The sequence below is a fragment of the Bicyclus anynana genome, chromosome 15 (assembly GCF_947172395.1).
Source record: "Bicyclus anynana chromosome 15, ilBicAnyn1.1, whole genome shotgun sequence".
Classification (NCBI taxonomy): Eukaryota; Metazoa; Arthropoda; class Insecta; order Lepidoptera; family Nymphalidae; genus Bicyclus; species Bicyclus anynana.
Window position 1 is genome coordinate 12,474,783 of NC_069097.1, and position 12,749 is coordinate 12,487,531.

Here is a 12,749-nt window from a genome sequence, read left to right on the forward strand (position 1 = left end):
AGATTATGGTTGTACATAGCAGATGGTATATGCAATATAGGAGTATGTATGTTAAATCTATGGGATTGAGGGATTTATAACTACATAATCAATAAAACTAATTACTTGACATAAAATTTATATTATATTATTTAGATTAAAATATAAAATACATTTTAGTAATGGAATGTAAATAAATTGTAATAAACACTTCACAAGGGTGACATAATTTATTATTTAATCTAGAAATAATCTTTGGTAAAAATACACAGTTTATGTTTACAAAAACACTTTTATGACTAGGTAACATAATAATTATAATTATTTATTATTATATAGGAAGAATAACATAAATGTGGTGTATTACAAAACAAATCATTGTATTTGTAATATATTATAAATTGGTTTAGCCCATTGGCAATTAAGAATATTTATGAAATGTCATAAGCAACATAGTAAGCCATAACTAAATGATTCAATGGGATTTTTATAGAATTCATTAATTTTTGTACTTATTATTTTTATCCTCTCAACTTTTAGCAACAAATAAAAAAGATGTTTTGAATTTTTGATATATTATGCTTGGCTTATATTAAAGTTCAAGGCTTAATCTTTTTAATTTAATAGGACTAAATCAATTAAGGTAACTAAACGTTTTCACTAAGCAAAAACCATGGTGTCAGTCTGGTGGAAGCGACTGAACAAATGGACCTTGTTAATGTCATGTAAACAAGGCACATATTATAAAGAAAACATACCCATACTATTGGACACATTGTCCCTGACTCATAAGTGACCATCTTATGTCTAGACCTTCCCCTTGAAATAAAAATAGAATAAAAATATGGTTGAAAAAACTCATGTATGTGTTTATTAATACTGCATTGCATTAAAAGCGCTCACTGTAGCGCGCTATATTAGAAAATTGCTTGAAAATCATTGACATTTTTTTGAAGGATATTGACTATGTACTGGTAAAGGAACCCTCAGTATTTAGAAGCACTCCCCAGACCTCCTGAACAGGTCACACAGTATGGATAAGTTCACTAATGCGATGGCCATTAATATCCTTAATTACTTACAAACTATGCAGCATGACTTTGGTTACTGTTAGATCCAGGTATATTATCTGGGTTTGCAAGTGGATCCAATTCAGCAAATAGTTTAAACCAAGCAGCTTTATCTTCCTTCTTTGGTTTCAACATGGGTTTTTGCAATGGTGGTGCGTGACTCAGGGTTTTGTTGTCCTCAATGTATGTAGGCACCAAAGATCCTTCGGACATGTTGGTGTTTAAATTCTGTGAAAAACAATTTTTATAATTAATTGATAGAAATATTTTCCCAAGCTTACATCAAAATAAATGATTATGTATCTTCCAAACAAACATATTCATAAATGTCATTAAAAATTGGTTAAAAAAATGTCTTATATTGATGTGAAAATATTTAACTTCCCATGAAAAAAAGGAGGGGATAATAGGTTAAATGCTATATATGTCAGTGGAACTGTATCTCCTAACAGGGAGAATTAATTTCAATGTAGTTTTTATTTAAAAGCTGGAAATTTTCTTAAATATGTTTGGTATTCAAATTTGTTCTTAAGCCGTGAGCTACTGCTAGTTTCGTTTAAAGTCTTGATCGAAAAACACGCTTTTCTTTGCCCCCTTACCTTCTAACCATACAGCAAAGTGGTGACTCTGACGTGATTATAAAGACAGTGTATGGCCAAGTGCGGAAAAGGCCCAGGAAAGAAGAAGAGAAATGATACCCACCTCCAATAATTGGGACGGCATAAAGTTTCCCAAATGTGCTAACAAATCTCCACAGTCTAAATTCAATCCAGCCAAGTCAGAACTCATATCATTATTACCAGCTTGTGGTATTTCAGATTTTGTACTTATAAGGTTGGAAGTGCTGGCTTCATTTATTTCATTAGAATTGGACGGTTGGTTTTCTGCCTTGCTCTTAGAGTCAGTTTCAACTTTGTCTTGTTCATCTTTATATTCATCCTGAAATTAAGTTCAATTTTGATTAGTAGAAGAGATGCTTTATTCTGAAATATCAATATGTAGATGGCAAGTTCGTTGATAACACTCCCATGATGGGCGACTGCGGGAAAGACTGCGCGGGTGTGATATTGAGCGTGCGGGGAAGTGATGCGCGTTAGTCGTGGGTTTTTCGTTCATCGCTACACGCCCCCAGCCCGCGCGCCAAGCTATACAAATGGACAGACCATTTTAAACTAAACTACTTTTTGAAGTAAATGAATTTTGAATCTTGATAAATAAGATGTTGCAATCAGGGCAATACAGGTCCTAAGGAGTGGGTATGTCTGATCGCAAGATGATACCTCACATATTAATTTAGGTAAATAAACATATTAATTCACTATGTTTAACAAATTTCAGCAAGTCATGACTAAAATGATGGACAACATGATGGATCGAATGGTCCAACTTTTCAAGGCTCTTGTAACCAACCAAGTAAAATAGGTAATCTGCGAATAGTTACATGGAACGCCAATGGGATGAGAGAACGTCAGCTTGAACTTGAGGTATTTTTAAATACTGAAGGCATTGACATAGCACTAATAAGTGAAACTAGAACAACAGCTAAAACTTACATAGCAATAAAAAATTATGTAACATACATGACAAACCACCCATCAGGAAACACTCATGGAGGAACAGCAATAATTATAAGAAAAAACATAAAGCATTTTGAAATGGAAGCTTTCTGTAAAGAAAAAATTCAAGCCACCTCAGTTAAAATACAAAACAATAAGACAGACATCATTATCTCAGCTGTATATTGCCCTCCCAGGCATACTGTAACTTCTGACGATTTTAACACATATTTCTCTACTCTTGGCCCTAGATTCATATGTGGAGGGGATTGGAATTCCAAACATACGTACTGGGGATCGAGACTAACAACAACTAGAGGACGTCAGTTGTATAAAACATTGAAAAGCTCTTGTTTAGAATATGCATCAACGCGCACTCCAACATACTGGCCGAGTGACCCTAATAAAATTCCAGACCTTCTAGATTTTTATGTTTTGAAGGGGATTAGCTGCAATTACCTAAAAGTAGAATCCTTCATAGATTTATCTTCAGACCATACTCCTGTAATTCTAAATTATAGCAGCAAAATATTATATAGTAGACCTGTCCCAAGATTGTACAATCGAAAAACAAATTGGAAACTATACCAACAAGTAATCTCCTCTAAGATAAATCTAAAAGTACCATTGAAAACAGAACAAGACATTGAACAAAATATTGAAGAATTAAACATCCTTTTACACACAGCAGCTCAAGAGTCTACCCCATTTCTCAAAGACTCTGAAATCATGGCTCAAATTTACCCAAAAGCCATAAAAGATCAAGTTAGGGTACGACGAAACCTTAGAAAATCTTGGCACCATAGAAGATACCCAAGTAACAAAAAGGCGTTTAATGAAGCCTCGGAGGAACTAAAAAATCTTATTAAAACATACAACAATGATAACCTACAAAATTACTTGATGAGACTAACACCTACACCAAGTACAGACTACTCTCTATGGAAAGCCACCAGGAAGATGAAGCGACCTAACACTCATGTACCACCAATTAAAAAGCGAAATGGAACTTGGGCTAGATCTAATATAGAAAAAGCTACAGAATATGCAGAATATTTAAATGGTGTATTTACACCCCATCAGAGCTTAGATCAAATTCATGAAAGCGAAGTACATACATATCTTCAAACTCCATTCCAAATGTGCCTGCCGCTGAATAACTGTTCTCCAAAAGAAGTTACTCGAGCCATTACATATCTCAAAGGCAAAAAAGCTCCAGGATATGACCAAATAGATGATATGTTGTTAAAAAAACTGCCACACAAAGGAATCATGCTCCTAGTTATTATTTTTAATGCCTGTATTCGACTAGGTCATTTCCCTAGCCAGTGGAAAATCGCACAAGTGGTCATGGTCCTAAAGCCTGGTAAACCACCCCAGGAGACGTCATCATACAGACCAATAAGTCTTCTTCCAATACTAGGAAAATTATTTGAGAGAGTCCTACTCAACCGACTTCTACCTTACTTACAGGACATAATTCCAACCCATCAATTTGGTTTTCGTTCTCACCACGGCACTGTAGAACAGATTCACCGTCTAGTAGACATCATTAGCAGAACCCTAGAAAACAAACAGTATTGTTCTGCTGTCTTTATAGATATAGGTCAGGCTTTTGATAAAGTTTGGCATAAAGGGCTCCTATATAAAATAAAGAAGCTCCTACCACACTCATTCCACTGCCTACTAGATTCTTATTTGCATAATAGATGCTACCAAGTTAAATGCCAAGATGAAGTATCGCCGCTATACAATATTGAATCTGGTGTCCCACAGGGAAGCATTTTGGGCCCCGTACTATATCTTCTGTTTACTGCTGACTTGCCTATAAAAGAAAACACTACAACTGCAACATACGCCGATGATACCGCTGTTCTGTCAGTACACGAAAATCCGGAAGCAGCTTCACTGAACCTGCAAATCCATCTAAATGAGATTGAAGATTGGCTAACAAAGTGGCGTATAAAAGCAAACCAAAGTAAATCCACACATGTTACATTTACACTTCGCAGAAAAACATGTCCACCCGTAAAACTCTTTAATGAAGAGCTTCCTCAGGCAGATGACGCTAAGTATCTTGGCATGCATCTTGACAGACGGCTTACATGGCGTAAGCATATTTGGACTAAGCGCAAACAGCTTGACACAAAATTAAGAAACCTGTACTGGCTGACCGGCAAAAAGTCTCAGCTGAATAGTACCAGCAAGTTAGCAGTATACAAAGCTATATTGAAGCCGATCTGGACTTATGGTATACAACTTTGGGGAACAGCCAGTACAAGTAACATTGAGATACTGGAAAGATTTCAAAACAAGGCTTTAAGATGTCTTTTTAACATCCCGCCATACATAAGTAACAAGAATATCCAAAGTGATCTTAATGTTAAGACAGTCAGACAGGAAATACAGTGCTACAGTATCAAATATCAGGAGCGACTAGCAATGCATGTCAATGACTTGGCAAACAATCTAGAAGGAGACGGCAGCCTGCTTTTTTGCAGACTGAAACGCAACAGTGTTCAAAATCTAGCCAAGAAAAATAGCTAGAATACAGCATAATAGGAGATTTGTTAATGGACTTACTCCTTCTGATGACCCATAACCTCTAACCAACAGACGAACGGCTCAATGTCGAATGACAGATTGCCGAGTAACAGTATAAGAGAAAGGAGAAAAAAAAAAAAAAATTAATTTAGGTTTAAACCAAAAGTACAGTTGTACATTCCATACTTTTGACAAAGAAGCTCAACAACATTTATGTTTCTAATTTAAAGTCTTGTTAAGTTACTTAAATTTCATACAAATTACTTATACTTAGTACACTACCTGAAAGAACAGCATTTGATCTTTGTCAGGCACCGAGTCTTCTACCTGATTGGTTTCTGCCTCTCCCAAGCTCTTTAAAATACAAAACTCGTACTGAGGTGTTTCATTCATAGTATTTATGGTGGCTTCGAAGGTTTGAGCCACTATTGTTGAGAAGTTGAGGAAAGCATTCTGATAATTTGACAGAACATGTGAAAACATATTACACCTGGCCGCTGCTAGCAAGTCAATCTGTAAACAATAAGGATTTGGTATTTGTTATTAGATTTTTTGAATTTGAGTTAAGATATCTTGGGTTTTCTCTCCTATCAAAAGCTAATCAACCAATGGGAATGGCAATGGACCGTAGTAACATGATCTGTGATAGTCAAGGCCAGTGGAGATTAACTATTTCTGACTCATACAGTAGAGACAAATGACACAAAAAAGGCCAACATGCTAACAATAAACAGACAAGAGAGTGAAGTCTTGAGAGAATGTGACATCTTTACAAGTGTTCGACCATAAGCTACATTAACCTTTATCATTACACATTATTTTAGTACAGTCTAAACTATAATATAAAAGGGAAAGATTTGATTTTTTGTTTGTTTGTAAGAAATAGGCTCCAAAAATAGTTGACAAAATTTAATAAGTGCTTCCACCAATGTAAAGCCTAATTACCTATAATACAACCTAATTCGAGTAATACAGGCAGTATTTTATCATCATATTCCCATATAATAAAGGCTTATATAATAAAAAAAGAATTCTCAATCATAGCAGGTAAAGCAGTGGTTATAAAATGATACCTTTTGCAACACATCCAGTGTAAGTTTATCAAAAACCTTTTTACTTTCGCGGACTTGACGCTGCGCTTTCCTGAAACTATCGAGACCGCGGCCGGTGTCGGGGTCGAGCTGAGCACTCGTCGACTTCATCCAACTGAGCGCCGCGCGGTACTCGATACGGGCTTTTTCCATCGCCGTCACCGTTGCCCGCATATCCTTCACAGCGCGACATCTAAACGTTTCCACTTCATGATAAAGCCTCAATAATGGCGGTCTAATTGATAAGCGATGCTGGCCAGAGTAAGAAACCGCTTTACCAGCGGACACCATATGCTTTCCGGATGCGTCGCTCGACTTTCCTGCATCTCGTAGAAATTTCCCCAAGGAATTCTCTTCCTGAGCCAAAATACACAGTCGCTCCTGGTACTGATCTAAAACTCGTTGTAAATGCAAACAACTGTCTGATATTGATCGAAATAGCTCCAGTTTTGCATCTAATTCGGCGTCAGACGCGACGATACACTCATCTTCTTTGGTGCCCAGTTTTTTCAATACAGTCTTTTTTGTTACCCAGTATTGATGCTGCATCATCTTTGCGACACACTTTAGCAAGCAGTAGCAGACGTTTATCTTAGATTACTCATGACGTTACAATAATTAGGGATGAAACGATACGAGTAAATACAAGTATGTACTCGATACTTTTGCTCCGATACCAAGTACTTTTAGTATCGATACTTTGAAATTAAGAATCGAGTAGGTATCGGTCAAAAGTACTCATATCAGTAAACCAATGTCACTATTTTGTTTTAACATTGACAATTGAAAATTGCTTAACTTATGAAATTTTTGAAGGCAGCCTAGCCTTAGTTTTGTTTGTGTAGTTGGCAAGCTTGTTTGTCTATGTCACCACCCGCCACTTCGCTTAAATTTAACTGGGAAACGTTTGGAAAAATTAATATTTTTGGGAAGCACTACAAAGACAGGCTTTTTTCATAAATGTACTTAACAATAAAGAATACCAATACATGTTACGGTTTTTACTCAAAATTTTCCAAAAACGATTCGATACGAGTAAGTATCGATACTTTTCAACTGATACCGAGTAAGAGTCGATACTTGACGACCGATACAGTATCGAGTAAAAGTATCGATACCTCAATGGTATCGTTCCATCCCTAACAATAATACTAAATTATGAAAAATACTGAAAGTTGAAACGAAAAACCTGAAAATGATTATTTTGTGTCAAGTGACCACAGACTAATAGATATGAAGTGACGTGAAATCTGTCAACTGTCAAAGTTTTCTACTTCTAAAACTGTGGTTATTCTTGTCAGCTCTGAGTTCTATTATTTTGTACTATTTGTTTGTCTGTGGAACTGGAATATTTCTATTTATTTTTCGTTTTATAATAAAACGTTTACATAGACTAATAATAAATCATACGCAGCAACGTGAAAATTAAATATAATACGTAGTAATTAGGTTAATCGTGATATCCTCTGGTACTTCTATAGTTGTACATACGTTTAGTGATGTATACATCTTGAATTCTATAGTTTTATACAGTTATACATATTTTTTCTATTCATCTTTTGTCTATGACGCCATATTTACAATCGGTTTGGAATGGCCGACGCGTTTCGCATAATGTGCGAATATAAGATCGTGTTATCATATCGATTGTGAGATAATAATATGTTACATAGTATTAAACGAAATAGTTATAACTAAATTTTTCATGGAGACCACTACAATGTACTGTGCTAGTGATAAAACTATACCCGGAGTGTCATCTTCGCAATCTTCGAAGAATGTCAAAGATGGTAAGTTTGTATTTGTAGTTGTCAATTTCATATTAATAAATATTTTTGGTTATGAATATGCACATACTTAAACTTTAAAGTATTTTTACTGTGATGATTTTAGTCTAAAATTCTTATAAACAGCGTGAATGTTCTCAACACTACTTACTGTATTTATCACAACAATAATTTATTTTAAAGTTTTCTGGTACTTACTTTAAACTTCTGACTAGAGCACATCCCTACTTTTTATTACAAAATTAATGAAACAATTACCGTCTTATATCTAGTAGTAAGTACTAGTGTTTTAATGTTTGTTTTTAACTTTATTCAGTAAGTACAAAAAGTTACCATGAAAAAGTTATAAATATGCCTGTTGTTGTTAAAACTTTTCTGTGCATATTAAACATTTCTATTACTTTATAGATAATTATTATCATTGCTTACATAATTGGTTGTTTCACTGGTGAGACATGTCTTATATCTTCATCAAATTGCAGAGTTAACATAGTTTACATGAAGCAATGTTTTGAGATTTAAAAATATATACTTAGTGTATAACCACAATAATATATAAATGTGAAAGTGTGTGTGTCTGTTGGTCTGTCAGTTTGTTTTTGCAACAAATTGATGTGATTTTTTAAGTAGAGATAGTTGAAAGGACGGAGAGTGACATAGGCTACTTTTTGTCTCTTTCTTATCTCCCATTTCTTTAAAGTGGGGGGTAGAAGTTTGTATAGAGGATTTGTAGGGTAAGGTAGGGGTAGAGGTAGAGTAAGTAGGGAAGAAACGCACATAAGTCAAAATTAAGGTCGACCAGGTATGCTGGTTCAGTTGTAAATCGTTTACTGTGAGAGCTTTGTTAAGCCTGAAAGTATGATGGCAGTTTATTGAACTCTTTTTGTAATTTTTTTATAGAACATGTTCTATAAAAAAAAATATTGTTATATTCAATAGGACATTATCATAAATGATAAGAAAGGAAAATAGCATACATGGTAAAACTTTCAAGACAAAGCACATGAAACTGCCAAAACTTTGCCGACATTGATTGACATTTGTCTATTTCTTATTGATATATGTTGTTGATCACAAGAAAGGCCTACTGAGAGTGGTTGTTAAAGAATTAAATATTATCATCCTAAGCTCGCCAACCCACTTTGGAGTTGAGTAGTGGATCTAAGCTATATATCCCCTCTCCTATAAAGGAGGGAGTCCTAACCCTGCAATGGGCCGTTAAAATTATCTGTTAATAGTGGTGGTATTAAAAGTTAACTGCTGATCAAAACAACATGATTGACTTGAATATGTTTTTTTTTGTATTGTTATATCTGTATCTGTAAATGTTGTTGGCTTGTCTAAATAAATAAATAAATAAATCTAATCTGAGTTTTACCAAACAATACAATAACAAATAAAAGCAAAAGGTTTTAAATAAAAAAACTCAAAAATACAATCAAATTTGATCAAATTTTGGTGTTGTAAAGAAAATTTATAACAAGATGAATCTGGTTAAGGCCTTTATTTATAAGCTGTTTTTGAGTTATTAACCCTGCAATTTGTTTCTCATATGTACTAGTGCCATCTTAATTAAGTCAATGTTTTACATAGAATTTGCAAATTACAACAATTTTGTGCCACGAAATCTACTATTCTACAAGAATAGAAACAATATATTCTAAACATGACCTATTATTTGTCGTTTTTTTTTCAACTAAGAGTATTGAATGAAAATGTATGAATGAACTTTAAAGTACAGTCCAAATAGTTGGGTTTTGATTCTGATATTTAGATCCAGTGGAGCTTTACCTATGGAGCTTTTAAGGCTTCTTTTTATTTAATTTCTGAGAAGTACTAATAGTAATAATTTTTTTTTATTCATCAGTAGCGCTAGCATTGCATCAATGAGATATTTTGTAAAAGAAAAAGAAATTTTCAACCAATAACAGCAGCGTTGTCCAATTCCCAGTTCTTTAGTCCTAACACAACGAAAGAGCGATACCTTTTTCGCGATTTTCTAGGCAAGCGCGTTCCACCTTAGGCCACATCTGCACTTGAGTGTGAGATTGTGGTCAATTGCTAGCCTATTTCATATAAAAAGCGATATATTCTTGTCCACCCCTATTGGTCAACATTTTCAACATTATGGTCAACAAAGGATTTTTATTAGGATAAGTATTTACAGCTGCTCTTGTAAGTTCTTACTAAATTTGGCTAGGCAGGGTGAACAACACGAGCAAAGAACAAAGTTAGTCAAGGATATCCTTAACCCTACACCCATCGGTCACAAGTCTGGGTATCTGCTCGGAGTTTTTCTCCCTGCCACACGATGTACCTGGTACCCGCGCGGTGAATGCATGTAATACTGAGATATGTCTCTCCTTATAAACCAGTTTTGATACTGGTTACTAAGAAGAGAGACCAATAGCATGGTTACGCTTTTGAGGCAGCAAAACAAACTGTATTCAAGGCAGACCTGTGTTTGGATTCCACTTGTACGGACTATTGTATCTACACCACATGCTATTTGCTTTGTTGGAGTGGAAAAGGGAATATTAGTCATGCTTTAAAATGTGGCATATATTAGTTATTTAGGAAACTATAAAATTTTCGAGTTTAATTAACAAAATTAACGCGGGCCCCTCGCCTTCACGTACAGCAAATACTAAATTCGAAAGCAATCTATTGAGGTGATTCTTCGGAAGTTTAAGGTCAAGGTTGTTTCGATTCGTGAATAACTTCTATTTCGAGTAGGGTGGGTATCTATCTCGGGATTTGTCGATTTGGCGAGTGTCTCTAAAATTGGAATTGTGTAGATCGAATATGTTACGAGTGTTGCTTCAGAGTTTACTGATTTGTTCAATTTAGATTTTTTTAATGTATAATACGGATTAGTTTGTGTGTATTTTTTTGATTGTGTGTATATATATATATATATATATATATATATATATATATATATATATGTGTAGTTATGTAACTCTATTGTACAGATATTACTCATACCTACTTAACTCTAGTTTTGTCTTTCTCTTTATACTCGTAAGTTTTGTAGTTTTACTAAGTATGTACTTTGTATTGTTTGCGCTATGCAATAAAAACCCAAATTGTTACCCAAATCTCCAAAGAATACCGTATGAAAATGCGTTCAACACTTTAGAGAAGTAGCGTGAACAAAAAAATAAATTTTAGATACCTACATGTACTTTATTTGATTAAATTTTTTACTCTGATTAAACCAATTTGATTCGCTAATTAGGTAAGTATATTCAATGAACAGACACTAGATTACTATAACTTTAAAGTTTTATATGTTTTTGTCATGATTTTAGGGTTTCAAACGTACATACGTACCAAATCGGAACCCTTTTAAAATGACCATTAATCATTATGCCCCATTTTCCTCCAACTAAGCGAAAAGCTTGCGCTAAGAATGGAAACAACAATAGTTCACAATAGTCCTACTCGTGGAGATCAAACTCAAGACCTCTCAGAATTGACTCCAGCCTCTTAGCGGTCTAGATATTGAGGTTTGTTAGAATAACTGTTATTTTATTCATTTGGAAAGGTCCTTTGATTATTTAAGCTTAATAAGGTCAGGAATTTCGGCATTCGAAAAGGGTCAGATACTGTAGCAGGGCTATTCACAATAATCTTCTATCTACAACGGATGTGCTAGATCAAACCCACATTAAAATTGTCCAGAATCTTTGCACAGGATGTTGTTTCCCAAATTTACAATATGTACCGAGAAATTGCTTATCGATTAGCGCTACTAAGCGATAAGACCGCATTTTGTTTAGACTTTTTAAATAGTTGCTTCTGCTGAACTGTTTTTTTGAAAATGTGCTGTAAAAATAAAGAATAAATAAATAAAAATAATGATTAAATGATCTGATGAATAGGGTACTTGTTTGCTATTACCCATTCAGACGGTGGGTATCATTAATCTTTCCGAAATTAAATAAAAAAGTAGACGTTATCATGAGAAACTCCCAACCATAGTTTCCCAGATATTTTTGCCGATAAACTAAAATATTGCCAGTGAGAATACTTTAAGCCTTACAGATTAATCGCTAGTTCAAGCTTAAAGCGCAAATAGTGTCTGAAATATTAATCTTTTACGTAATAACGTTTCACTGGAGTATTAGGGTAGAGTGCCCTAAATACGACCACGATCATGAGTTCGATCATTAGAGGACTCCCTCTTAAAAATAAAATTACTAGTACATAACTTAATAATGTATTCGTGTTGCTATAACGTGATATCAAATCAACAACAAAAAAAAATGCAAAGAAAGTTTTCAAGATTATTCGCCAACAAAGCTGTTAGATACATAAACCCTACAAAACAAAAAAAGAATTTTCAAAATCGGTCCACAATTGACGGAATTATCGCTGGACATACATAAAAAAAAACATACATACAGCCGAACGTAGAACCTCCTCCTTTTTGGAAGTCGGTTAAAAATAATTGAGAAAATTATTTTCTTGTAATTTTGTCTCGAATTTTTCAGATGTTTGCTTAATAGTTTTTCTATGTTACCAAGCAGACTTTGTTTTATATTTAATTGCCATTTATTCTACCCACATAGTACTTTTAACAGACAATTCGTCCTGCTGGTTAATTAATGGGCGCAAATCGGTAATTGGTGTACAAAAACTGGATTTAGACGACGTAAACCGGTTAAATCAGCACTTTTGACATTTTAGAGAAAAACAATGTAATATCTTAATAAA

The 12,749-nt window shown here is 34.3% G+C and overlaps 2 protein-coding genes across 6 annotated transcripts in view; one reads left to right on the forward strand and one right to left on the reverse strand.

Annotated features, from left to right (window-relative positions):
- Positions 1-105: 105 nt before the first annotated feature.
- Positions 106-6,875, reverse strand: LOC112048386 (islet cell autoantigen 1). The gene is made up of 4 exons (XM_024085900.2): positions 6,223-6,875; positions 5,432-5,662; positions 1,752-1,988; positions 106-1,277 (listed from the first exon to the last, which is right to left on the reverse strand). The coding sequence occupies exons 1-4, from the start codon at positions 6,790-6,792 to the stop codon at positions 1,065-1,067; spliced, it is 1,251 nt and encodes a 416-aa protein (XP_023941668.2). The 5' UTR covers positions 6,793-6,875; the 3' UTR covers positions 106-1,064.
- A 913-nt stretch (positions 6,876-7,788) lies between these two features.
- The window catches only part of LOC112048378 (cyclin-dependent kinase 14), a 169,897-nt gene continuing 164,936 nt past the window's right edge, over positions 7,789-12,749 (forward strand). For 2 of the 5 annotated variants that reach the window (XM_052885970.1, XM_052885971.1), the window contains exon 1: positions 7,790-8,030. In XM_052885970.1, the coding sequence (XP_052741930.1) occupies positions 7,946-8,030 (85 nt within the window). In that variant the 5' untranslated portion in view covers positions 7,790-7,945. Of the gene's footprint in view, positions 8,031-12,749 lie in introns of all 5 variants that reach the window. The other 3 variants (XM_052885972.1, XM_052885969.1, XM_052885968.1) reach the window with 3 other exon arrangements.

Excerpts from the sequence above, each read along its gene's own strand:
- LOC112048386 (XM_024085900.2), bottom strand. The coding sequence starts at position 6,792 with ATGATGCAGCATCAATACTGGGTAACAAAAAAGACTGTATTGAAAAAA. Across the intron at positions 5,663-6,222 it reads CACTGGATGTGTTGCAAAAG|ATTGACTTGCTAGCAGCGGC; the intron begins GTATCATTTTAT and ends TATTGTTTACAG. Across the intron at positions 1,989-5,431 it reads ATCAAATGCTGTTCTTTCAG|GATGAATATAAAGATGAACA; the intron begins GTAGTGTACTAA and ends ACTTAATTTCAG.